At 40.8% G+C, this 26,651-nt stretch overlaps 1 protein-coding gene across 2 annotated transcripts in view; it reads right to left on the bottom strand.

The window, feature by feature from the left end:
- The window catches only part of MACROD2 (mono-ADP ribosylhydrolase 2), a 900,701-nt gene that overhangs the window by 323,328 nt on the left and 550,722 nt on the right, over nt 1-26,651 (bottom strand). For both annotated transcript variants that reach the window (XM_035110055.3, XM_035110056.3), the window contains exon 8: nt 4,202-4,275. In XM_035110055.3, the coding sequence (XP_034965946.3) occupies nt 4,202-4,275 (74 nt within the window). The remainder of the gene's footprint in view (nt 1-4,201; nt 4,276-26,651) is intronic.

Below are 26,651 nucleotides of genomic sequence, written 5' to 3'. Positions count from 1 at the left end.
TCCCAATACAGTTCTGTCCTGCATGGCCCTTGCCTGAAGTTCCAGCTCCACCCTGCTCCTTCCCAAAGACCCTTGCTAGAAAAAAAAAAACCCAAGCCTTGCGCAAAACAATACTTTTTTTCCTGTAGACAGGAAAAACGTGGGGCGCGTTCTGGAGGCGCGGCGCACGTCTTGGGGGTGGGGCACGCCGTGCACAGGGGCGGGGCACATGTTTTGGGGCAGGGCGGGCCGCTGTGATGGCGCCCCTGAGATCGCGCCACTCAGGGCGGCCCACCCCTATCTTCCTACACCCCTGCCTGTAGACACAGCCTGCCCGCTCCCCCTGTTTTCCTACCTCATGGAAGCTGAAATTCTAACCATTTCACAGCCCATGGTAACAATCGGAACTCCCCTCTCTGCCCACTAGCAGATAATCTCTTGCCCTGGTTCAGATTGATGGGTTAATGACTAGCTTCCATTCTTAAAGACTTCTATCCCAGGTGAGGCCCCAGCCTGGAAAAGCTTAGCCTGTATCTTCCTTTCAATACTCCAAATATTACATAAATTTTACCATTTATTCATTTCTAATACTAACTAAAACTAGAAAACTCTTACCCTAGATCATTAACAGTATTATTTCTTATTTTCCAAACACACAACCTAAGCAAAGTTTTGTGCTTTGTTCAGAAAAAACAGTAATTTGTTATGCAATGTATTATTATTTTTACCTTGAGAATGCTTAACCAACTTTGCTAAAATGAGGAAATATAGAAAGTGAAAATGAGGTTCCCTGCTGATAGATGTAACATGGAAAATAAATAAATAAAGGTTTATTTCAACCAAAAGGACCGGCTTGCTCATAAGCAATCCCTAAAAACAGGAGACTTGCAATAAATAATACAAAAAGAACAGGCTGGTTCTGTGGAAACTATCCAGCTCTTATCGCCATGTATAAGAGAGATCTCAGAAGTATTGTGTACTTTGCAGTCACAAAATGACCCTAATCTACCCATGTATATTAGTGTTCTTCATTATGGGGAAGGGACTACCAATCTGGCCATTTTTATGAGGTGATTAAATTTGTTTTTACATTTCCAAAATCTGTAAAGAATATGAAAAGCCTATCTGTGCTTTGTACTCTGCATTAAAATTTTCATAAATGATGCATCCTGGCCAAAAAAATATCCTGCGTCTTTGAACACTTTGGATCAGCCATTGGATTTAGCTGCCTCAATCAACTCAAAATGTGATATGTGGGGCTCAGCCCCTGCTGCAATGGAGCCAAAGCATTCATTTTTCCAGAAGTCATTCATAATAGGACATTTATACGTTTCATGAAACATTTCACTATACTGTGATTTGATTCACATGCTAAAATAAATATAAGTCAATAAGTACGTACGTATGTACGTAAGTAAGTAAATAAGTAAGTAAATGGTGTTATATCTTATGAGCATAATGCTATACAGGAAGAACACTTAAGGACACCCAAAGCTTCCTTCTCATAATAATAATAATAATCAGAATTTCTGCTCATCTGCTCTGGAGGCAAACTGATTAGAAGTCTCCCTCATAGAGATTATGTCCTTTTCTGAGCAGAGGCCTGTCACAACTAATTTGCTGTGCCACCAGTGAACAATAAAAGAGGAGTAACTCAATATGTAAGCCCTTAGGGCTGGGACTGTGTCAGTTCAATGTTCTGTACAGCTTCTACTACACCACTGGTGCTAAATAAGCATTAAATAAAGTATCTGGTTAGAAAATAAAAGCAACAGAAGATAATAATACTAACCAAGAAACTAAACAAAACCTCAAGCACAAGGAAAATGTGGCTTTAGTCAAAACTGCTAATTTCATTAAGTCCTTCTCAACACTCTCAAGATCATGCCACTGGCAGAACGCCTTTTGCACAGAACACAACTTTGAAACAGAAGTGATAAAAACTTCAGCACAGTGAATTGCAATGATTTCTACCAAGGAATGGGAAACTAGCACTGACACCATTAGCTAGAAGAGCTGCAGTTCCTTTGTAATATTATAATGAGCAAACAAGTGGTCGTATCTCTAACCTTGTCAAATGACCACCTAAAACAGCATTCTATCCATTTAAGGGCCCTAATGTGCTTTTCTTGAATGCATTTCTAGAGGGGAATTTCGTATAGGACAAGGCCCAGTTCTATTCTGTGATCTGAAGGATTCTATTAAACCCTCAGAGTATTTTGTAAAATGTGAAAATGTCGTTTACCAAAGAGATAACCTAGGAGGCTGCAGTGAATTAGCCTGGTACTGCTGACTATTGCCATTCTTGTGAACTCAATGCAAAGGATTTCTACACTTACAATATATTGCCATTTACTAACCTCAAACTCGATTTACTCTCTAGCTGCAAGTCAGCAGACTTCAGTGTAAAACATGGCCAGAAATTAGTTCCACTAAGGACTGTATTTCAATACCAGATCAGAGCAATTCGTAAAGAACAACCAGATACGAGTCATTATTTACTATGTGGGTTTCTCAAGGGAACCTGGTGTAGATCGGCTTTAGTCGATGCTGCTGCGGTGGCCTTCCTCCTAATGGAAGTGCATAAATTGTTTCCACCATGCTGAGTTCTGCATTTAGACTGCAGTAACTTTTGTGCTATATCAGAATAAGAAATTTTGGAAAGGTGCTTGCTAATTTGTATGGATTGTTCATTCAATCCTAAATACATGTGCTTTAACTCCCAAGGAAATAAACAGAACATACTGTCTTAGTAAATGTGTTCAGGATTATACCTGACCAGCTTTGAAATCCTGAGGGGTGTATGCGTGCATGAGCCAAAACAGTTATCCTGATGATTAAAGAATTAACCCTGGCTGTAATCCTCACCCCATTTTCCTGACAGTAAACTCAACTGAATTCAACAAGATTGACTTCTGAGTAGATATGGCTGTCAGTCACTTTTTACATGTAGGTAGTCTCGCTTACTTTCTCTTAGCTATAGAAGGGGAGCAATTAGTCCCCCTTAAGTATTATTTGAGCAGTGGAGTACCAGGTTTTCTTTAATTATTGTCCTATTTTTCTAAGATGATTTGCATGTTTGCTCCAAAATATGGATGATGGAGAATTTTGCCAGAATCAAAAATGATTCTGGAAATGGCCACAATCTGAATGTTTGTCGGAGGTCAGGAACAGAAATTATGCAAGCGAATACAAGCACTATATGATATGGTGTGTTGTTTATCCAGTTCACAAACATTAAGCTATTTTCTGCATTGCTTTTGATGTTGCTCTTCCAAATTGATTATGAAATAAATTGCATAATTAATTATATTCGCTTCAGCCACTGCAAATAGCAAGACAAAAAACAAGTTTTAGCAGAAGCTGAACTGCAGCAGAACAGAAACAGGACAGGACAGAAAGCATGGCCTCCTTACATTCCCTAAACTTATGAACTATGAGCAAAAGAACAATAGCCCCAAAAGCCAGTTGGCAACTGCTTATGCATGCAATTGCACAATGCCACAGTAGGTACAATCTATAGCAGTTTTCAGGGCCAGCCCACCCATGAGGCCAGGAGAGGCAACCGCCTCAGGTAGCAGGATCCACAGGGGTAGCAGATCTTTATTCCCCCCTTGCTAAAATATCTCGAGCTGGTCCTGGCAGTTTTCATCTTACTGCTTATGCACAAGTTCTTGCTCAGGCGAAACAGTCATACAACATAGTATATAAACCAAAACATATATCGGCAAAGGATGCTTTCTATATGCAATTGAGCCTCCTCAGATGCAACACAGTAGATCTGTTCTATCCACAACATAATGCCATGAACAAAAACCTGGGGGGGGGGGAGTGAAATGCTATGTGCACACCTTACCAACATAGATTCCAGCTCATGATGGCTGATTCTAAGTGTTATTGGTCGGTCTTCACCATCCCTATCATAGCTGACAAACTACCAAATCTCACATTGCTTTTTGCATATGTGACAAAATAGTGAGCAAAAACTTTGGGGGCAATATGTACCCCTTCACGGTGCTAGAAATAGTTTACAAGCCAAGTAATAGTTTAAAAATATGGACATTCTGTTATCTGGCTAAGTAACACACATTCCGGTGACATCAGGATTCATTTTATATACTACCCCCACATTTTAGGAATCGGCGCAACTATTCAATCGCATGGTTTCCAAGAAAATGCAAAGCTCAACATGAAAAATTTTGAACTTATATCTAAACAATACCTCATGATAATTCTTGCTTAACCATTCCTTGATTGTGGTAAGTGCAACGATTGCAGCTGGCTCGTTTGGAAAACCTAAGCAAAGAAAGAAAGAGAAGAAATAGTTTTTATCCATACAGCTACACATCTTTAAACATAACAGCATAACTTGATGCAAATATTTTATGCACATATGTTCAGATAACCTTTGGGATAACCTTTCCTGATTTAAGAGCAAACCATTATTTGTAAGTGAGATGACCCATTTTGACAACAGATTTATCTGATATCTTCAACGCTGTCTTTGTTTAAAAGTCAGTTACAGTGCACATCAATGCATGTTCACTCAGAAGTAAGTCCCAATGCATTCAATTGCATTTGCTCTCAAGTAAGAAATTACAGGATTGCAACCTTTGTTTGCTGGTCAAAGAAAACCAGAGCCTGAGGAACAGCAAACCCACAGAATGTAAATACAGGAGATGAAGAATTAAGAGAGACAATGTTGAGTTAGGATATGACCATAAAGGTAAAGGGACCCCTGACCATTAGGTCCAGTCACGACCAACTCTGGGGTTGCGGCGCTCATCTCGCGTTATTGGCCGAGGGAGTCGACGTACAGCTTCCAGGTCATGTGGCCAGCATGACAAAGCCGCTTCTGTCTGGAGAACCAGAGCAGCAGACGGAAACACCGTTTACCTTCCTGCTGTAGCGGTACCTATTTATCTACTTGCACTTTGACGTGCTTTCGAACTGCTAGGTTGGCAGGAGCTGGGACCGAGCAACGGGAGCTCACCCCATCGCGGGGATTCGAACCCCCGACCTTCTGATCAGCAAGCCCTAGGCTCAGTGGTTTAACCCACAGCGCTTAAAAACAAAAACAACAACCCTGTGGAGAGAAGAGCAATATGCAATAAAATTTAAGGCCTTCCGAATTAGCAGAGTCACGATCCAAAGGGCACATGAATGCATACTCAGAGAGAGTAATTTAAATGTGTTTGTGTTTGTAAATACAAGAATGTGCACATAATCCTTCCAAATATGCACATTGCCTGCTCATTATGCATAGTCTCCAACAATCATTGAACAATGTATCTTGATTTAATTTTGTAGATTCTCTGGGCACTATGGATATTCTCTGGTCAGAATGCATAGACTTCAAACTATAGTTTTGACATTTGGTGTATATCAACTAGGAGTTAAATACACTACAGTTCCCCAATTGCTAATATCCCAGGAAACTGAGGCTGCGGAAGTAAAAGTTGTGCACCATGGTCAATGTGTGTGAGAGAGCTCTAGGCTCAGGCTCACACAGTAGGAAATTATGCAAGTTCATAGTTGCATCATGATCCTAGAACTCTGTGTGTATATGTCACTGTATGCTGGAAGAATGATGGGGCCGCAATTATTCCAATTCATTATTCTGGTGGGTATCATGCACCCCAATTATGTCAGCGCATCTCAAATCTCAAATCCAATTCTCTTAGGCAGAAACCTTTCCTATCCCAAGTCATAGGATATAATGTACTGTGATAAAGTAAAAAGTGTTCCCTTTGGCCCCTTACATCTAGATCAGGCATCCCCAAACTGCGGCCCTCCAGATGTTTTGGCCTACAACTCCCATGATCCCTGGCTAACAGGACCAGTGGTCGGGGAAGATGGGAATTGTAGTCCAAAACATCTGGACGGCCAAAGTTTGGGGATGCCTGATCTAGATCCTTTGATCCTTTGGATATTATGGAAATAATTAGGAAGTGCAGTACCTACTTTAAAATTGGTTCTTATCTTTCCTCGCCATCATTAGTAGCTAGCTCTAGATTAATTAATTCCAAATGTGTTATTGCTAAAAATTATTCTGCTTCCATGTGCTGTATAGCAGGTCATTGACATACAAAGAAACAAAACGTTAATACTGATACTGCTGATGGTCCCTGACAACAGCTGGGTTTGCAAGATAGACAGGTTAGGCTACACAGTAATTCTCAAAGATTCCAAAGTGACATTTTATTCTCTGTGTGTGGGTGTGCGCGCATGCACACCCACACAATTGCCTTGCTTTGAATGAGACGTATCCAATTTGAGGCTGATCTCTTTGGTCTAGCCTCAAAATCTGATCTCATGACTTTGCTTTGTTCTGGCCCACGTGAAATTTCCCAAATAATTTCATTGGAAAGCTTTCCAAGAACTGAGCTTTCCAGATAAAAGCAAATAACTTTGCTGAGCAGCAACTCTTCTGAAAACTTTGCAAGGACTCTGCATGTTAAGCTGATTTTCATGAACTACAGCTGCTAGATAGCACAGATCTAAGGTTTTTTACATGAATTCAGTTCAAAGTTAGGAAATGTTGGCTAATTACCCAAACAATTACCTCCTTAGTCAACAAGCAAACTTGAAAATACCTAGCTTAGAAATCATTTATCTTAGAACAGATAAGACTTAAACATTCTAACATTATGTTCAGCCTTGGCAATAAGAAAACAAAGCACAGCAATATGAGCTACTGAATAGGAACCATTCTGAAATATAATTTGAATGGATGAAAAGATTAAAACATCCCCCTTTAAAATAATAATAATTTGGCTGTGAAGAAAAAGACCAAGTTGGCAGACTGTATAAGGCTAGGACAAGTTTGATGTTCGTCTAACAATGAAATCACTTTTTAGATGGATGTTTTAAATCTTTTTATTCCTCCAACAGTTCTGATCTCTAGCCATTCCTGTACTTACTAGAAATGTATTTCTTCTAATCTCTAGCTCTTTCCCCTGGCTGCTACTATATTTCCTTGATCCTTTTATTTCCTGCATGCCTTACAGAGTCTGCTGGGAATTGTAGTACTGCAGAAGTTCCCATATGCCTTTTTAATTGAGGCTACAGAACAGAAGGTATAGTTGAAAGATTGATTGATCCAATTCTGTCCTAGCTCTATATGCATGGCTCATTATTTTAGATGGAAATTGCATGGCTGTATCCATGGAAAAGTTTTTTTTAATGAACTGCATATCCAATATATACCCTCCATTTATAGATAAGATGAGTTTAAATTAATATCATAACCCCTTTAGCAACGGCCTCCACAGTGCATTGTTTCCCTAACTTACTCTTCTATGGCTTCTTGATCATAAATTATAATGAACAGTGTTTCAGCCAACAGTGCCAAAACAGTATTTCAGCCAACTAAAATATATGATTGTTTATGCATAGCCTATTTTCAAAAGAAACATTTTTCTTCCAGCAGGAATGATTCACCTTTAAAATGCTAATATTTACACCTTCATGTCCTTGCTGGAAGCTCTGATAAAGCAATACAAACACACACACACACACCAACAATCATGTTGCCTATTTATATAGCTCAGATTTGCCTACAGTAACTTGAAGTAGCTCTCTGGGTTTCAGGTAAGAATCTTTTCCTGGAGATGTCAAGGATTCAACCCGACACCTTCTGCATACCAAAGCATGTGCTCTACCACCATGGATCTGGTTCAAATCCAGTAACTATTTGGGAATTGCAGAGCTTCTTCCCATACCCTGTAGAAAGCTGAGAAGCTGTTCAATGTCCAGAGAGTTACTGCACCATTTGAACCAGATTTTTAGAAAGCGGGATAGGTGATGAAAAGAACCAGGGGCTACCTTATCATGACAGCTAATGCAAAAGGCAAGGCTATTCACCGACAGGGTATGAGTGACATGAGCTAGAATGCAACCCCAGCTTTCCAGCCATTTTCACTGTTTTGTTTTTATCTTGGAGCTGTGTTATTGCTTATAACGGTACGGTCTGTTCTCTTCCATGATGGCCTTCAGCAAAAAAGCAATCTTCATAAGCATGGGGGAATCAAATTACTTGAGTGAAATGAGCTCGAGGAGTCTCACAGGTAACCAATTGCTGGAGAAGCAGCTCAGACAATTCTGGCTAAAGGCTCAATTTCACAAAAGATAAAACAGGTAAAGGTAATAAGAGTGACACTGGCCTATGTTGCTGCAGTGAGTGTGCCTTCGGAATACTGAAAAGGACAAGGGCACCAAAAGCCAAGGGTGCATTAGCCAGTAGACAGAGGCAAGCGGCATAATGGCTTAAGAGAGACATGTTTGACAGGCTTGCTGTCCAAGGGGGAAACAGATTATTTACACCCCAATATGCACCTCTTTGAGGAATGTGGCCTTCCAGACTGAAAGCAAGCACCTCCTCTTCTATGCAATCAATAAATCTGATAAAAGGAAGCCCTCATGATAACACACCATTAATGCTTCTAAGACTCAGGTCATACAACAGATATGAGTGCCAGGATGCCATTCCCTCCCTCCTCCCCCACCTCTCTGGTATATTAATGGGACCTGCTGCTTATCATGGCCTGATGATTCAGCCCATCAAATGGTTGCATTTCTGCCATCCCTTCCACATAATTCTTCTGGAATTATGGAAAGCTAGAGCTGCCATAAGTCCGGATTTTCCCAGACACTATCAAGATTTCAAAGGCAAAATTGACATCTTTTTTTGGGGGGGGGGGATTTCTGAAAGGTGGCACTTTGTCCTGGGCCTTTGGCAAGTTAATTGAAAAGCTCAACAACTTTTGGGGTGTCCTGGTTTTTACTTTTTGAAATATGGCAACCCTGGGAAGGCAAAATTGCTTTATAAACCAAGCTGTACACTGCTGGCTGGCAGCCATTTCCCATGGTCATACACAGCAGATTCAGAAATGGCTGCTGGCCATCCTGAGCTGTACAGCCCAGTCTGCAAAGCCATTTCTCTATGCACCATTCTACCAACAGAGGGGTTAAATAGGCACCGAGGGGAGGCGGAATACAACCCAAGGTGACCATTTTAAAATTTGAACCAGATCTATATCAGCTTTCATTAAGTCAACAAATGTGTATAAGGTTGTATCCACTCTCAGAGACAAAACACAGACTGTGTGAAGTGACCCTTCCTCTGCACTCCAAGGATGCTAGAGTAGGCATCTCTATGTCTGCTCCCAAATTTGCAACTCGTCAGAACTGAGCTAACTGGAGCTGGGGAGAGACTAAAGCAAATTATTCTGCTTACTTATTCAAATAAACTTGAAAAAGATAATAAAGTTGGGAAACAGCAACAATGCTTTTAATGAGGTGGGAGAATAAAGTAAGAGCAGAATTGTATGTTCATTTAATTCATTTCTTGTCATCTTTTGGAAGAGAAGCAAGATGCAGATGTTCATATTAGTACAAGTTCATATTAGGTTTTTTTGTTTTTTTGTTAACTTAAAAGATCCCTTGATGGTCAAGTCTAGTCAAAGGTGATTATGGGGTTGCAAAGTACATATTTGCTGTGCCTGGGAGTATTTTGTGTGACCTTTTGTCTTGAGTGAACTGTGTTGAGTTTATTGACTGATGAAGCTTGTTGTGAAACCTGGATAATATCCAAAGAACAGGTCTCATCAATTTGGCTTCAATTGACCATTTGTATCACTTTTTCATCAATTTGGCTTCAATTGACCATTTGTATCTCTTTTACCGTGGGAGCGGTGTGGAGTTGGTTTCCCGCAACCACTCATACATATATGGCTTTGCGCTTCCAGCGGTCTGTCACGGCGGAGAGAAGGACGCAGGGACTTCGCGTGCCGAAGTCCCTGGCTTCGCGGAGGGGGGGGGAAGTCCGCAGAGCGAGCGGACTCCCCGTAAAAGCACCGGGTAGAGAGTCCCGGTGACTCACGCGCCCAGCGGCTGCTCCGTTTTGCGGATCCCCCGCTGCCCGAGAGCTCACTAGAGCGATCGAGAGCCGGCGGGGTGGAACCGCGGGAGCCATTTTGGGCTTAATCTTACCTCCGAGAAGTGAAGCTCCGAGTCCTGACCCAGCAAGCGGCAGATTCTTCCGAACAAAGTTAAAGGTTTCCATAAAGTAAGTGGAATTTTGATTACGGACTCTAAATTCATCAATTGGAAAAATAGGAGAGACTTTAAAGTAACGGAAGTCGGTTTCTTCCTAATGGAAAACTGGGAGGCGGTTTAAAAAATCTTAAGCCGAACGACGAAAAGTATTTGGAATTGTGGACCCGAGAGAAAGAAAGACTTTTTCGAACCCTCTCAACTCCCGAGTCCGGCACCCCTTGAGGTACAGCATTATCAAGGGGGAGAGTGCTTTGACAGCTGTAAAAAGCTGTCAAACTGTCAAAAGACCGGGTGGATTTATTGCATTGCTGAGATTAGTAAAAATTGACTGAAGATGTGGTAGAACTATTTAATATTGGAACTAAGAATGGATTTGTGATTGAATTAAAAGACAAAGGAAAAGAACAGCCAAAATGGAGTCGATCGTCTAAGGAAGGAATTTTCCAGCACCCTTTGTTCTCCACCTCCTGTTTGTCTGCGGTTAGGAAAAGTATGAAAACAAAGTACTCTCGAGCCTTCCAGGAGGCTGTGCTAAACTATCTACAAATATGGGAGGACATTTACAAGGAACGGCAACATCCCAATTTACCAGCAGCTGAGGTTGAAGTCCAAGTCCAGGACTTAGAGAAAAATTTGAATTTGGAGACTGTGGAGATTGAGACTGGATGCCAGGAGAAACAATTTGATGAAAATTCTAAAGAGGACTTGGACTATAAAAAATATGCTTGGGATGAAGCAAAGTATGGACTTCAAAAGGAAGAAAAACAAGCAGAGCAAGAAAATGAGAAGCAAAGGAACTTGAGGTTTAATGGACTTGAAGATCCTGGAGGGGTTGGAATGTGGGGTGATGTCAGTGAGGAATGGGAAAGACAGGGGCAGAAGGGGACAAGGGCCTGGAGACGGATATGGGAAAGAATGGGTGTGGGATGAAAATTTTAGTTAAAAGTTTTACTTTTAATTTTTGAAAGACGGTTTTCGAAATTTTGGCCTGTTAATGGAAATGCTGATCCAATTGGGGGAAAAGACTTAGGGAGAGGAGATGGAGTGTAAAAATGAAAGAAAATAAGCTGGGTTTTCTGGAGGGAGGCATAAGAACGGCTTAGGAAAGTATTTAAGCTAATGTAAATTTTTGTAAGTTAAGTTAGGTTTTAGGCAGAAAGCTGCCTACTCTCCTCTCCTTACTCTGAGTTACTCAGTGGCAGGGAGTGCTCGGAGGGGCGAGGAGGGGATATAATGGAACCTTGGAAATGCTGTGCCCTACAGGTTCCTCTTGTGGCAGGAGGGGGCCTGTGGGAGGGCAGCACGGAAAAGGAGGAGGATTGAGTTAATATTATAAGAAAAGGATTTTAAATTGAAATAGAAAACCCGCCACAAGTTTTTAGATTTTGTTTAGGGAAAACCAGGAGGAAGACTATCGAGGAAGTCACAATTATAAGGTTAAGATAATAAGAATTGGGGAGTTAAAATTCTCCCCTACTATTGTTATGTGTATATTTGTTTAAGTATGTTTATGAAAGAGCTGGGGGAAACCAATCCTCAGAGCTCCTCCATTCCTGTCCCTTCAGTGGCAGGGGGGGGGAAGAGGGGGGAGGAGGGAGAGGGGAGGTCAAACCCAACTTACAATGGACCCCCTTTGATTCTCAAAGCGCACAGGTTTCACTGGTGGCAGAGGTGGACCAGTGGGTGGAGGGAAAACGAAGGGACAGTGTTGTATTGTATGTTTGTGTAGTTGTGTAGTTTGTTTAGTTTTGTTTGAAAATTAATAAAAATTATTATTAAAAAAAAAGAAGAAGAACGCTTTCTCGCAACCGCTCCTATGTTTATGGCTTTGTGCTGCCAGTGAATGACTATTTGAAGAACGATTCATTTGTTCCAGCCATGTAATGAAATACTTACCGCATACACAACCGGTATACAACGAGAGAGACATTAGTTTATTCTATGTTTATGAGTATCTCCAGGCTTGGTTATGCACATTCCACTTTAGTTTGCTCAATGTTTAGTAGGTTTATGAGTTTATATATGTATTCTAGTAAAATTGTCCTTTATATTCGTAAGCCAGTTCTGGTGTTGTTGGTTTGTTGTTTAATGACTATGGGGTTGCGGCAATCATCTCGCTTCAGGCCGAGGGAGCTGGCATTTGTCCACAGCTTTCCAGATCATGTGGCCAGCATGACTAAACCACTTCTGGTGCAACGGGACAACGCGACAGAAGCCAGAGCGCACGGAAACGCCGATTACCTTCCCGTCGCAGCGGTACCTATTTATCTACTTGCACTGGTGTGCTTTTGAAGTGCTAGGTTGGCAGGAGCTGGGGCAGAGCAACGGCAGCTCACCCCGTCGCGGAGATTCAAACCACTGACTTTCTGATCAGCAAGCCCAAGAGGCTCAGTAGTTTAGACCACAGCGCCACCCGCGTCCCATAAATTCATATTAGTATTAATGAACAAACGGCACAGGGATTGGGATCACACTTTTTCCAGCCTTCACATGTTCAAGATGCTGTCTTCACAAATACCTGCATGTGCCCACCAAAGCACAGGTAGCCTATAAAAATGAAGAGTATAGGATGTACCTTGAACACATAAAAGAATGGGAGGCACCAGCAGGCACAATTCCAATCTTCTATCCTTCCCTCACTTACAGCTGTACATTCCTTTCTACACCAAAATGAACACATTCACAGGGCTAAAGCTTTATTCTCTCCTCTGTTACATGTAGGTCTGTGTGTAGTATTATTTTCTGCAATCAGACATCCTAACTGTCCAATTATGCAGTACAGGGATTTTGTGTTGTGAGAATTTTGCAGGGTAGCATCTAATCTACTCTTAAAAGGCATTACATGCCTAATTTAAAATAACAGTATGTGGAAAATGAAGACTATAACTTGTCCAGTCCTCAGCAAGTTAAGGAGCAAGAAAATTGCTCTAGCTTTGTTTTAGTTATTTTCAGGTTGCACAGAAAAACAAGAAGATTCCCCAGCACCCTCCTGTGTATATATAGCATCATCTGAAGAAGTGAGTGAAAAATTCTTGCTTGTTTTATCATCAGTTAATGCACCCACACACAAAAAGCCATTAACAAATATTCAGGCACTGTGTGGTTCACATTTCACACGATGCACTTCAAGAAAATGGAAAGAGGCTATTTCTGCAAGCGTAGAAGATTAAATGGGAAAAATGCCAGGAAAGAGATTCACTTCAATGCATTTTAATGACTGCACAATGGAAGAATGGCATTCTTAGGCACTTTTAACTGTGAAATCTAGTGTTGCCTGAAAGCCTATCTACAGTAGTAAACAGGTATGGATTGGTGTTTGCTAACATAATCCATCTGCTGTATCACTTTTGTTTTACTTCAGGCTCTCTTACAGCTTCTAAGTACATCTCTCTGACCTTAATACAGTTATTTACATGTCCTATGCTGCACACAATGTTTGCTTTCAGAGCAATTCATACAACAGAGGTGAATACACATCGGCAAACATTCCTCCAAGCCTCAGCTAATCAGAAATGTAACTAAACCAGAACATTTTTCTGTGGGATTAAGATGACTGATGAATTTTGTCTGGGTTCTAAAATCCTATGAGTCCCCCCCCCCCCACCCTTTCCTTTTCAACAATGTCAAAATAGAGTTTCAACAACTCTCTGTTCTCATATGAAATGGGAATGCAACACTTAAAAGGGGGTTATTCAGTCTTCTATTTTGCTAATAATGTTCTTGAGTGTCATCATTAGAGGACATTATGATTCGTGGAATGTTTGGATCAATAATAGCATCTGATGTGGAAAACTGTCGTTTATTTTCCAAGTTCAATTGAAGGAAGAGTTGCTTGACATTGGTCATAAATCTCTTCTGAACTTTAATGTTACTAGCAGGGGAGGAGGTCTATTCAGAATGCACATCACAGTGGTGAGCAGCTGTATATCCCAAGCCATGAGTGTTATGCTTTGATCACAGTACTACATCCTGGAGGGGAGTTGTAGAAACAAGTCAAATACAAACAGACAGATGCCACTTGAGACAGGATCCAATGCAGGCACTTGCCCACAAGATTGGAAACAAGCATTGTGCATTGTCATCCTGTGCAAGAAACATTTCAAGGACTTATCTTAGTAAAATAAAACTCCAGTGTTGCAGAAATCAAGGGAGCTATTTCTTCTTCCCTTAAGAAGTATTTTGCTAAAGCGGGGAAACAAGTACTGGTTCTAGCAATTTGGCTGATCATTTTTCATGGCGCTGTTATATTGCCCCACCTACACAAGGAAGTCCTGTATAGTGACTTATAACAGTGAAAGTGAACAGCAGTAATAGCCCTTCAGAAGTTATCATACTTCATTTGACCCTTGTCAGCACTCACCACAAACAGCCAGTTATATATCACTATAGCTCACTGATGCAACACAGAAGAGGTACCAGGTTTAATCCCTAGCATCTCTAAGTAGGGTTGGGAAATACCTCTGTCTCAAACCCCAGAGGGTCAGTGCAGACTAGCCTTCCCCAACCTGGTGCCCTCCAGACCATCCCTGATCATTGGCCACTGTCTGGGGTTGATGGGAGTTAGAATCCGAAACATCTGGAGGTTGGGGAAGGCTGATATAGACAATACTTCACTGGATAGACTAGCCTGTCTCTGAATAAGGCAGCTTTCAATGTTCACCTTGTCATAAAAATTAAAAATCACTATTAAAATGTAAAAATTGCTAGCGGATATGATTTACGTGTGGAGAAACCCATGCTGCTCAAATTCAAGTTTAATTTTCTATCTATTGAATCTCAGCCTCTCTTTCCTAACACTCAGTTCAGTGCTGATTATCTTTTTATGTCAAAGTGGGTAGAGCAATTGGAAAGGCAATCAAGTGACAGAGTGTTTTGTGCAAGACAGTATGTTACAGAGTGGGACTGTACAAACAAAAGAATGTGACACAGCTGTTATAAGCAAGGCTCTGACTCCTCATCCTTGGGCGCATAAAGCCATAGACTGGACAGCTTAATCTAGGAGGAGGATTTGCATTCAGAATGAGCCTTCAATGCCCCATTTCCTTTAGGAGTTCAGTACCAGAGGAGCACATGATGCTAGGACTTCTTGGGCCTGAAGAGGTTGCATGGCCTTCTTCAGCCTTCAACAGCTATGCATTAGAGGCCATAGTGCAACACAGGTCTCCCTTTTATCACACATCAGTGGTTCCTAAAATAGGCTGGGGTCCTTTAAGAGTAAGACTCAACACCCATCGGGGTTGGGCTAATTGCTCAAAGGAACCTGAAGTCTCATTTAATGTCCAGACTGGTATCTCTGGTGGTTGGGAATAACATTCAAGCTTTCCTTATCTGACTGTCAGCCTAGATTCCACCTGGAGCTATCCAAGGTGCTAACAGACTTGCCTTTTGGACATTGACCTATGCTTTACCCTGATCATGCTTACAGGGACCTTCCCTCTGCTTTGTCTGACTTTTCCATACAAGAACATGACTTCTGCTAGACCTCACTTTGTGTTCCAAATCCTGAACTTGTATTATGTGTCTCTGAGTTCATGGAATCTGTGCCTAGCGCATGCCCCCACTGAGGCTAGAACCCTGTCCCCTGGCTGGGACCACTGCCTGGGACAGAACAACACAAATTAACTTAAAACATTCATAGTCTCAGCATTGGTGAAGTGCTACTTAAATCAAATTGGAGAAAGACCAAATCTCTAAGCCTATCAGAGTCAAAGAAAGCATATGATGCCTATTCATCTTGCCCAGCTGATTGCTATTGATTTTCTTTTGGGTCCTTCGTTAGCCATTGCCCAATGTAGACTGTGCCAAACTGGATGGACTACTCATTCTTAAAGCCACATGACTAATTCAAAGATGTAGAAGGGGCACATGATACAGTTCTGAAAAGACAGCAGCACTTCAAAGCATAGGGTCTTTTTCCATGCTCCCCAGCATTAACAACTATTGGGATTCTTTCTTGTCAGTATAAGTTCAATAAAAGAGAATTGCAGGGGTATATAAGCCAAATGCATTAAATGTAATGTGCATGCAAGAAATACAAATGAAAATAAATTAGTTTCAGAACTCTGAATCTAGGATATAACACAAAAATAGATTGGACGTTAAAAGAGTGAACCTAATACTTGATGACAGGAATTCATTATTTGTCTTATTCTAGATTTGAAGACAACAGGATATTCAGCATCAGAGACTTCTAAGCTCAGTCACTGTTGAGCAAGAGAAAGCATCACAGTTTTATCTTTTTCAACAAGTTTACAAAGTACATGTCATCAATCATTTAAAGTGAACCAGTGGAAAAAAATATTGATCATTCTGCAAGGAAGCATCAGATAGAAGTAGTTTTGCTCCCTACTTCTGTTTTTTATTTCTTCATTAACAACAGTCTGAAAAAAGCCAATAACCTTTGTACAGGGAGCATGAAGATAGTGTGTGGAGGAGAGAGAGAGAGAGAGAGAGAGAGTAGGGAGAGGAATCAGAAATGTGAAAATAAAGATTTTAACCGTTTTTTATTGACAACATAGCATAAAACACATGCTAAAAATAATGGCTCCCTTTAAGCAATGGTTTAAAGAGAAGCTAGTCACGAAGCAATCCTTTTGACACTGATTAATGGGGATCTCCTGTCAAATCAGGATGACACTTCACATTTCTCATCCATAGAGGTTATTAGTGAGGTTCCTGGCTTATGATTCATGTCTGGAGTCAATTGAAAGTCTGAAAATAAAGTAAGCTGATTGTTCAACTTATAGCACTGCAAATATGATATTGTGCATTCATACAAGGAAACAGAACTCTGATAATTTTTAGGTGTTTCTCCATAATCATGAGAATTTGCTCTCAGCTAAAATGAAACTGAAACTCCTACCTCTGGGTTTTAAGAAAAATCCCAGGACTGAGATAGTAGCCCTGTTCAAATAATATCCAAAGTGAGTGAAAACACATGGAACATGCTCAGCTGAAAATCCACATGGAGCTTATACCTTCACAATTGCTCTGTCCACACAACTGGGACACCACCACTACCCTGCCACCACTTTTTTTTTTTGCAGCAGAATGGGACTCCTGTTTTGTGTCATGAACCATCCTGAGATCTACGGATAGCACGGTCTGAAGCTCAGGTAAGAACTTGCACACCAGCTACACTGCCCTATTTAACCTTGGGTACTGAATCTCAGAAGTTGGTGCAATGAAAGTTCATATAGGACAGATATACAGTCATACTCATTATGAAGCTATAGACAAAATGAAGATTTTATTTAGAAGACTTGCTTGGAAAAAAATTCTGTGGGTGCCACAACCTGTCTACAGATATCCAGAGCCATGAGATATAACTTACTTTGACAACTGCAGAAAGTGCAGAATGCTGCTGAATGAACATACTTAAAATTTTCCCCATTTACACAGGCAATACTTTCCTGCTAGATACACTGAACTGCAATGCAAATTTCATGCAAGCTCACACATACAATTTTCTGGAGTTGTGTTTTGAATAGTATTTACTGCACACGTATTGATAAACAAGAATTCCTCAGGGCTTGTTTAGCACTTCGTGTAGCACCTATATCACACGTCATGCAATGTGCCTTAGGCTTCCAAAAATCTATTCTGAAATGGTGCAGGTAGACTTGCACTGACAACCACAGTGATTTGAAACAGTAATGTTTCAAATGTTGTGTCATGGATATTTTCATTATACATGGCTCAAGAAAGCACACAGAAATGAAAGGAAAATACCAAAATGAAGTAATTAACAGAAATTCATAGTCATGGCTATACAATATAGTTTAACATGTGTAATATAAATTATTCTATAGACCTATTTATGCAAACATAATATATTTTACATAATTATGAATGTTCCTTTGGGGGGTTTCTATTAATGATTTTGAAGCTGCAATAACATAAAATGCAACTGCAAGAAACAATTATTTATTTATTATCCTGTCCTCCATTCAATTAGCTCAGAGCAGCATACATGGCTTTTTCTCCATTCTATTTTCACAACAATCCTTTCAGGTAGAGTAGCACTGTGAGGAAGTGACTGGCCGAATGAGTTTTGTGGCACATCATGACTCTGTTGTCTATACTGATTTCCCTAGCACAATTTAAGGTGTCTTCTCCTTTCATTATTTGTTTTAAAAAATAGATGCATTCGTCTCACAAGCAGGGCAAGACAGTGAATGACTGACACAAATAAGACTCTCAGAGATTGGCAACTGACATGCCCCTTCCCCCCCAAAAATCTGGAAATGTATGCTACCATTGATAAAACACATTTAGGGGCGACTAACAGAAACATTGTACAGTACTTAAACACTGTTGCATAAAATTAATATTTTGAGAGAATGTGTATTTTGAGAAAACAGGTAAATAAAAAAGCAGGTATTTAAATGCATTAAGTTTTGTTTTTGTTTTTAAATGCATAGTGTGTTACACATGGAATGGAGGAATACATGAGATAGGAACACAAGCTGTTATTAGACTGATCCATCTATATCACATGCATAACAACACAAATCGTTGCTGATTCTACATGGACCATTTTTCTGGAGTGACATTAGCAGCCATCTCACTGTGAAAACAATGCTCCAAGGTGTGACCACTTTTCACTTTCCCTCTGGGAGGTGGTAGGGATTGGGGCAATGCCCAGGGAGATAGAAAAGGCAAGTGTGCAACAGAGGCGGCTTCTAGCCACCATCTCTCACTTACCTGCTCACTCTGGGTGGCTACGGAGGGGGTTTGGAGTTTTGTTTTGTTTTTCAATGGGGAATCTGGGTCTAGCCCTAGCTCTCATACATTCCATGGCATGGTTCTTTCCCTGTGAGCCCATCCCACATCATGTGAGCTGATGTACCTTTTGCCAAAGCATTTTGCTCCGGATGAAAGAATAGGGTTCACAACTGCTTTGGTATTGTGATTTTTTTCCCAGAGGGTTCAAAACCTACCTCTTTTGGAAAGTCTGTGTTCCCTGATTGGGCACTGTGGACCCCTGTTGTGGCTGATGTTTATTTTTGTGTTTTATTCTTTTTAGGTTCCATTCTGATGGAAGCCACCTCTAGCTTTGGAGACACAGGGATAAATGCTTTGAATAAAGAACTAATTAAATGCTGGTAATATGTCTGCAAATCTCAATCATATATTCCCTGAGCAAAGCTGGAGCTTGATATGAACCAGTTTCAATAATTGAAAGGCACACGATCCATCCCTCAACTCTCATATTTTATTATACCTCAACCATATCTGATTTCTGAACTAAGCCTATTCTCTGCACTGATGTCAAAATACAGCAAAAGCAATTTAGAATAAGGCCCAAAGTAGTAGTCAAGTGTGAAATCACCATCATACATTGAATTGAATAGCAGCAGGGTATTGGCTTTTGAGAACTGAACAAGGTTAAACACCTATTTGGCCGCTGATTTAAATTAATAGAATACATTGTTCTATATAAAACACATACATGGAAATCATAATTGTGGTTTTCAAAGAACTAATGCTAAAACAGTGACATTTTAAGATCACAATTCTTAACTATAAATTTGTGGTGTTATGGTTTTTCATACTTCCACTAAAGGCATTATTCCCCAATTCCAAATGTTCATCGACCCTCAGAGGCTTGGTGGGGGGTGGCAGCCTGGGAGAGGACATTCTCTGTTGCAGCCCCTAAACTGTGAAACTTTTCCCCCACAGAGGTGCATCTGGCTCCATCATTATACAGCTTCTGGTGAATGCTGAAGATGCACCTCTTAACCCTAGCTTTTGACACATGAGGTGTTTATTTTTGAGACTCCCCTTATCTTTGCGATGGTAAGTTGTTTAAAACTTTTTAATATTGTCTTTAAATGTTGTAACCCACCCTGGGATCTTAGGGTGAAGGGCAGGCAAATAGTAATACTAATAAATTAGAACCAGGCATTTAACAGGTTATTTGTTGTTGTTGTTTTTAATACCAGTTATAGGGGCCCTGGTCCATATTTGGAATGTGAAGCATTGGAAGGAAGGGCTGACAATGATTTTCTCATGATTTTTTCTCCTGAGTTTGCCACCTCAGAGCAATTCTTCAATGTTCCAACTCTTCCCTATCCTCAATATGCCTCACTGGGTTATCACTTTCCGAAGGGTCTGTGAGATTTTAATCCTAGCCTAATGGACAGTTTTCTTATGCACACTAATTACATAACAAATGTGTTGATAGTTTTGTTTCCTGAGCAGTTGGAATGCTCAAGGACATTCCAGGCTATCATACCATCTCGGTGTCAAGAGGTTTTACTCCACAAGCATGATACAATACAATACAGATGTGCTAAAAGGCCCATACAGAGTAAATTCTATTTAAAAACTATTGTTATCTATGTAAAAGCTTAAATATGGAAACATAATTTCAATGGCAATCCAGACTTTTTTGAAGCTACAGCAGCAGCACAGAATTATGATGTATTGGTGTATGGAAGAAGTATGATTCTGTTGTTGTTGTTGTTGTTGTTGTTGTTGTTGTTGTTGTTGTTGTTGTTAGGCATGGCAGGGGCAGCAATTCAGCCATGGTATTATACTGGTGGTTTGTATTCTGTAAGTTGCAGCTAGAATAACTGATGGCTAACTTTGTTGTGAATGAGAAGAAACACTCACTTGTCTATTTCATCTTGGAGATCCAGACAGGTGAAGGCTACATTAATCCATCCTCATGTCTAGAAAATAATCTAAGGGTAAGGATGGATGGACAAAGAGGCATATTTCTACGAAAACCAAAGTGTGAGCACACACACAAACACTGTAACAAAATGGAACATTTAAAGTGTGCCACATTTAAAGACATCAAGGCATTTGATTATGAGATAAGGCGGCCTTCAGAATGTTACCTCTTCCAGTAGATATTGGTATATTTGCATATATTATTCAGGAAACAGAACCAGACTCTAATCAGTGGACTCTCTACCAGCCTAATAAAGCTGATGCTTAGATACTAAACATCCGCTTTGGAGTGGATCAGACTGGCAGTGATCCAAGAGACGCCTACACAAGTCAGCACATGTCTGATTTTCAGGAGAAGTTTTATGACTCCAGCACAAATCTTCTGAAACAAATGCCTACCAAAGTAAGTTTTCGCCATTTGGCAAAACACTCAGCCTCACAAGGCAAAGAGGTCCACTTTCTCTAGTCCCCATCAACCAAGCCTCGGCCACAGTTGAGATGCAAAAGAGGCCAACTCCAACAGACCTTAGGGTAGGGGCAGGCTAGTGTGGGAGGAGGCAGTTCCTGAGGGATCCTGGACCTAAATCATAATGTATGGCAGGAGAGAGCTTGCATAAGACACCTACACTTTGTGATCAGTTTCTCCAAAAGGAAGAATCCTTCCCAGATGCACAGGAAGCATGCCCTGGCTTTAATCCCTATTAAATGCTTGTCTAGGATTCCTTTTCAATGCTTGTGTGCACTTGAAACAAAACAAAACAAAAATTCCTTCCAGTAGCACCTTAGAGACCAACTAAGTTTGTCATAGGAATGAGCTTTCGTGTGCATGCACACTTCTTCAGATACGAAGATTCTTCAGATATGCTCGTGTGCACTGTTCTTTCAGGACCAAGAGAGCACAATTGTGAGGCTGATGGACAAGGTGGCATGCTTGGTCAAAGCCCCAGACAAGACAGTCATCAGCTTACGAGACTCTGCACCAGTGTTGCAGCTTGCCAAGGATTAGACTAGGAAAAAGAAATTAATGGCAAATAGCCCTCTTTTTGAAAAAGCGGGGGGGGGGAACAAGACCTCAGTCTCCCCTATCCAAAGCTTTATTTTAAATTCTGCACAAAAATATTGCAGGGCAAGTTATGAAAAAGGCACAGTCATACATGGGAGGCATTTAACCTGGTTAAGTTTATTCTGTCAACAAATGAAGTATTGATCTTTTGTTTATGCTCATTATGCAGTTTGATTCCCTTTTGTGCTCCCCCCCACCCTGCCCACAATCTCCTCGAGGCAGTAATAAAACCAGGGGAAGGGTTTGCATAGGACTGCTGGCTACCCATGGAGTTCATAAAATGGCTTGGGATCCCTTTCAGTGTCTCTTGGTTATTTAATGAAGTCTACATTGCACTCCACATTAGAACATTTCATATGCTAAACATAGCTACATAAAATCCCTTTTTTGAAAAATTCATGTACAGTAAAGCTGACAATGTTATCTCAACATTTCTTATTTCACCATCTCATGAATTTAAATATTCAGAGGTTTCTCGCCACCTCCTCTTTCTACTACTAAAGTTTCAGCCGCAAACACATTTTGTGGACAAAGTTATGTTCAAGTAGGATTTTAATCTACTCAGTTTATGGTAGCCACACATTTGTTGACAGGAACATAGGAAGCTGTCTTATACAGAGTAAAATTATGGGTTCATCTAGCTCAGCACTGTCCATGCTGATTGACAGCAGCTCTCCAGAGTTTCAGACAAAGCAACTTTTATCTGGAAATGTGGGCGTTTGAACCGGGGAGCATCTGCATGTGAGCTTTCTTCATATTCCAAGGTCCAACAGACAGTGCCAGAAGAAAGCAGATCACGTTTCTTCTTGACAGTCAGATGTTGGTTCAACACATCTAAAGCTCTTATGTGTCAGTACTGCAGATCATATGAACAGATTCCAAACCACAAGTATATGGGTGTTAACAGCAATGAGATGTCCTTGAGAGTGTCACACTTTTGAGCTTTAGGGAATTCAAAAATTGCCAAACAACACTTTTCTTGATCATTTGCATTTCATTCACAATATATGCACTCGTTGATTTTTGAATACTTCAGTCAAGGAGAAAATTAAGCAAGTTGCTAATGGCACTTCTGATCCCATAAGTTCAAATTCAGTTTAATCTTGAGCTGAACTCTCTTTCACAGACATATTAAATAGCATTTGCAGCCCATGCTGAAAAATACTGTCAAAATGCAAGCCTGCTGGGGGTTTTCAAGCCTCATATTAAATGCAGTCACAAATGCTTTTTGCTTGGTGTGTAATGAAAATTCCTAAGGCCCCGGACGATCTATTATATACCCAAAATCAACAGGCCATCTGGCTTTTAGGTGAAATCATTCAATTTTTTGTCAGAGAACTCTTCTGAGGAATAATAAAATCTCCATTCTTCACCAATTTCGTAGCATGTCATTTTGCAGTAGCTTTTAGAATATTACAAAAAGAGGAAAGGTTTCACTGAATAGAGAAATAGGACTTGCTAGGAAAGAAGAGAATTGATATTTTGGCTGGCTTAGTCTACCTTTGTCGGGACACACCAGAAGACTAGAAAGACACCCAGCAATCCAGCACTACAATTCATCTGCAAGCTTAATGTGGACAACTGGAATGTTACATTGCCCACTGCCTATCAGACCAGGCAGTAACCTACACTCAAACATCAGGAGGCCCTACTTGTGACATAAGGGCTTACACTTCAATTCCCTTCCCTGACTGATGGGGGGGGGGGCGTATGTGGATTTCCCCCCTCAGGTTCCGTTCAGCTAACACTTGTAGTCTTTAAGGCTGCAATTCTAAACACACTCGCTAGGGAATAAGTCCTATTGGACACAGTGAGACAACTGTATTTTTTACCTGGACATAGCAAGTTGTCTTAAAAATAAATATTCTCCACTGCATAGTTGCCATTGCAATGTGATGCTGTTCATATGATAACAAAAGCAGAATAAGTGGGAATTTTCCAGAGTTCCAGAAGCCTTTAGAAGGGGAACCATGTGACATCAATGAGGCAAAAAAACCTACAATGCATGGCTGCACACTCTGGTTCATGAGAAATAAAAGTAGCATACTGAGAAAGGGGGAAACGCTCACATGGCAGGCAGCAGGACAATACAAGAGTTCTGTCTTCTCGAACCATGAGGGCTCGTCCAAAACATAGCACTGGCCCTGAGGTATAGCTGTAAATGACATACTTCCATCCCCCAAGTCAAGGTAAATAGTACCCAAAGCTAGGCAAGTTATTTCCGCAGCTAAGACAACACAGGAAATCCCACAAGATATTACCTTTATCCTTGTCAAGGAGGGCTCTTTATTGACACACAAAGTCAGCTGCCTCGCTGCATCCAATACAAAAAGGATGGGGAATCTTTTTTTAGCATGAGAGTCCTATTGCTTTACAGACAGCATTCTGAAGGGCTGGAGCGTTGGGCATGGCCAAAGGTGGAGGGGGATAGGGCCAGAGAGAAAGGTGGGCAGAGCAATATGTGCAAGTACTACTTCTGTACAGTAGGCAGCATTCTGACCGTGCAAAAGCCAGAGGTTTCTACATGCACTTACACCTGCACATCCCTGCCTTCCATTTCAACAAGCAAGATGCGTTATCACAGCCTAAGGACACATTCCAGCCAGGCGAAAGGGAGTGTGGGATGGGGTCCGTGAGAGATGTGTCCAGGAGTGGATGTGTGGTGTCCTGAACTTATTTTGGACTGAATATTGATGCATATTACTACTACTACTAATAATAATAATAATATACTGCTCTATACCCAGGGGTCTCAGGATTCATTTTGGGGCTTTATATTATCCTGTATTTTGCACTCAAGCTACACAGATGTGTTTCTGCACTCCCCCAAGTTTATCATTGGCTGTCAAGGAAATTAATCAATTGGGGGAGGGACTTTTGTAACATTGGATCTCATCATTATATCCCGAACAGGACCATTTAAAATAAAGGTGAATACAAGTACAGGATGCTCAGTGGAAATAGTTAAAGGTGTCATGGTAGATTACACTAACATTGCAATAATGATGCTAGACAAGCCTCATTTGAAACACTATGTTCAGTACTTATCACCTCATTTTAAAGCATTCTAGAACTAGAGAACGGTACACAGGAGGGCAACTGAATGCAAGTGCGTGGATACAGGATCTTGAAAAGAAGAAAGGAAAGAAAGACATTTATGTTTGCAATACCGAGATGCAGGAGTTCTCGGGGCACAATCAAATCTATTTAACCAGCAGGTGTATTTTTATATTGCAAATCTAACCTGAGGAAACTCTTTCATAAAAGAAATAGCAATCGCATTACAGGACCAATAAGATAGAACTGTCCTTCTAGAAACCTCATCTTGTAAATCACGGGTAGGGGAAGCACTTTTGGCTGGAGGGTTGGATCCAGAAGTAGATAACTCTCCATGGGCCACATTGACAGGTGGGAGGGATCAGTCTCCTGCTATCATGGGCAGGAAATATAAAAGTCACTGCTGCAAATATACAATTGGTAGTGTGCTCCCGATGTGGCTGTACATTTTACACTGTTTGAAACTGGCACCTTTCCCTGTCACATTGCTGTAGGAAGGGATTGGATACACTCAGGAGCACCAGAATGTATCTAATCCCTGTTGAAACCAGCACAACAGGGAATCAAATGTATTGTTGGAAGAAAGGAAAGTCATGCTAGCAGATAGGACACAAAGCTGGTACATAGACTTTCTAGCACATATTCCAGCTCAGCACTGGCGTTTTTGAGCTAAAGCTGCAGGAGCCACACCCCAACCTTAGCTAACCCTATCAAATCTTTTCTTTGCAGAGGTCTCTTTGTGAGGAGGGTCTCACTCCCAAAGATACATTTACTCTTGGGGAGTTCTTGCAGGTAGACGGGCACTTTTCCAGATGGCACTTAAGGCACCTGACCCTACTTTAGAGCCTACTTTAAGGCCAGGCCCTCTTGGTCCTCCTCTGATGAAGACTCCACTGGCTAAGACATCAAAATGTAGGACATCCTGCCAACACAGGCAGCAATCATATGCACAATTTCATGGAAGTAAGCTTCTGAGTAAACATGCACAGGGTTGTATTATGAGCCACTAAAATTAACTTGCAATCCCCCCCTTCAACCTCTAATTAAGATAGTCCTCACAATGTTTTGCCTCTCTGAATATATGTGGCACAAAGTTAAAATATTTTTGTATGAAAAATCTAGCATGAATGCACCATTTGTTTACACTATGTGCACATGCACAATAAAGTAAACCTGAAAGCCAGACCTTGGATGCCCAACAGCTGCTGGGAGAAGATGGTACACATAAGTCAAATGATGACTCCATGTGAAAAATTCATTTCATGCAAGTACCAGCATATCAGTTTTGTATAACAACAACAACAACCATTACAATTACAATTCAATTGTAGCCACATCTATTCAGAAGTAAATCCAAATGAATTCAATGTGTAAGTTGAACCCAATGGGCAAGTTGGGTTAAGATTACAGCCTTAAAAACACAGTTTGTACACCACCATAATAGCACCTCCAGACAAGAAGTGTGCAAGGCTATTGACTCCACACCTGAAGAAAAAGCCAATTCTGCACATCATGGACAAGATGACTGATTTATTTTCCTCCCTCTTTTAGAATTACTTCTTTATATGCCTTCATATGCCAGAAGTCACAGAGAGACTAAACCATAGTTTTTCCATAACACGAATGGGTTCTCATTCAACAGCTTGCACTGGTTTATACTGGTCATTCCAACAGACACCAGTATGAACATAATTTCCTTTTAAAATACAACAGGGGCAGAAGTTGCTACTGCATGAATATTAGGAGAGTACATAATCCCAGTTGATGTGTTGTATGAATATCAGATATGAGGAACATGCCCTGAAGGTAT

Source organism: Zootoca vivipara, chromosome 3 (genome assembly GCF_965207765.1).
Source record: "Zootoca vivipara chromosome 3, rZooViv2.hap1.1, whole genome shotgun sequence".
NCBI classification, from domain to species: Eukaryota; Metazoa; Chordata; class Lepidosauria; order Squamata; family Lacertidae; genus Zootoca; species Zootoca vivipara.
This window is presented reverse-complemented; position numbering and strand designations above follow the sequence as displayed.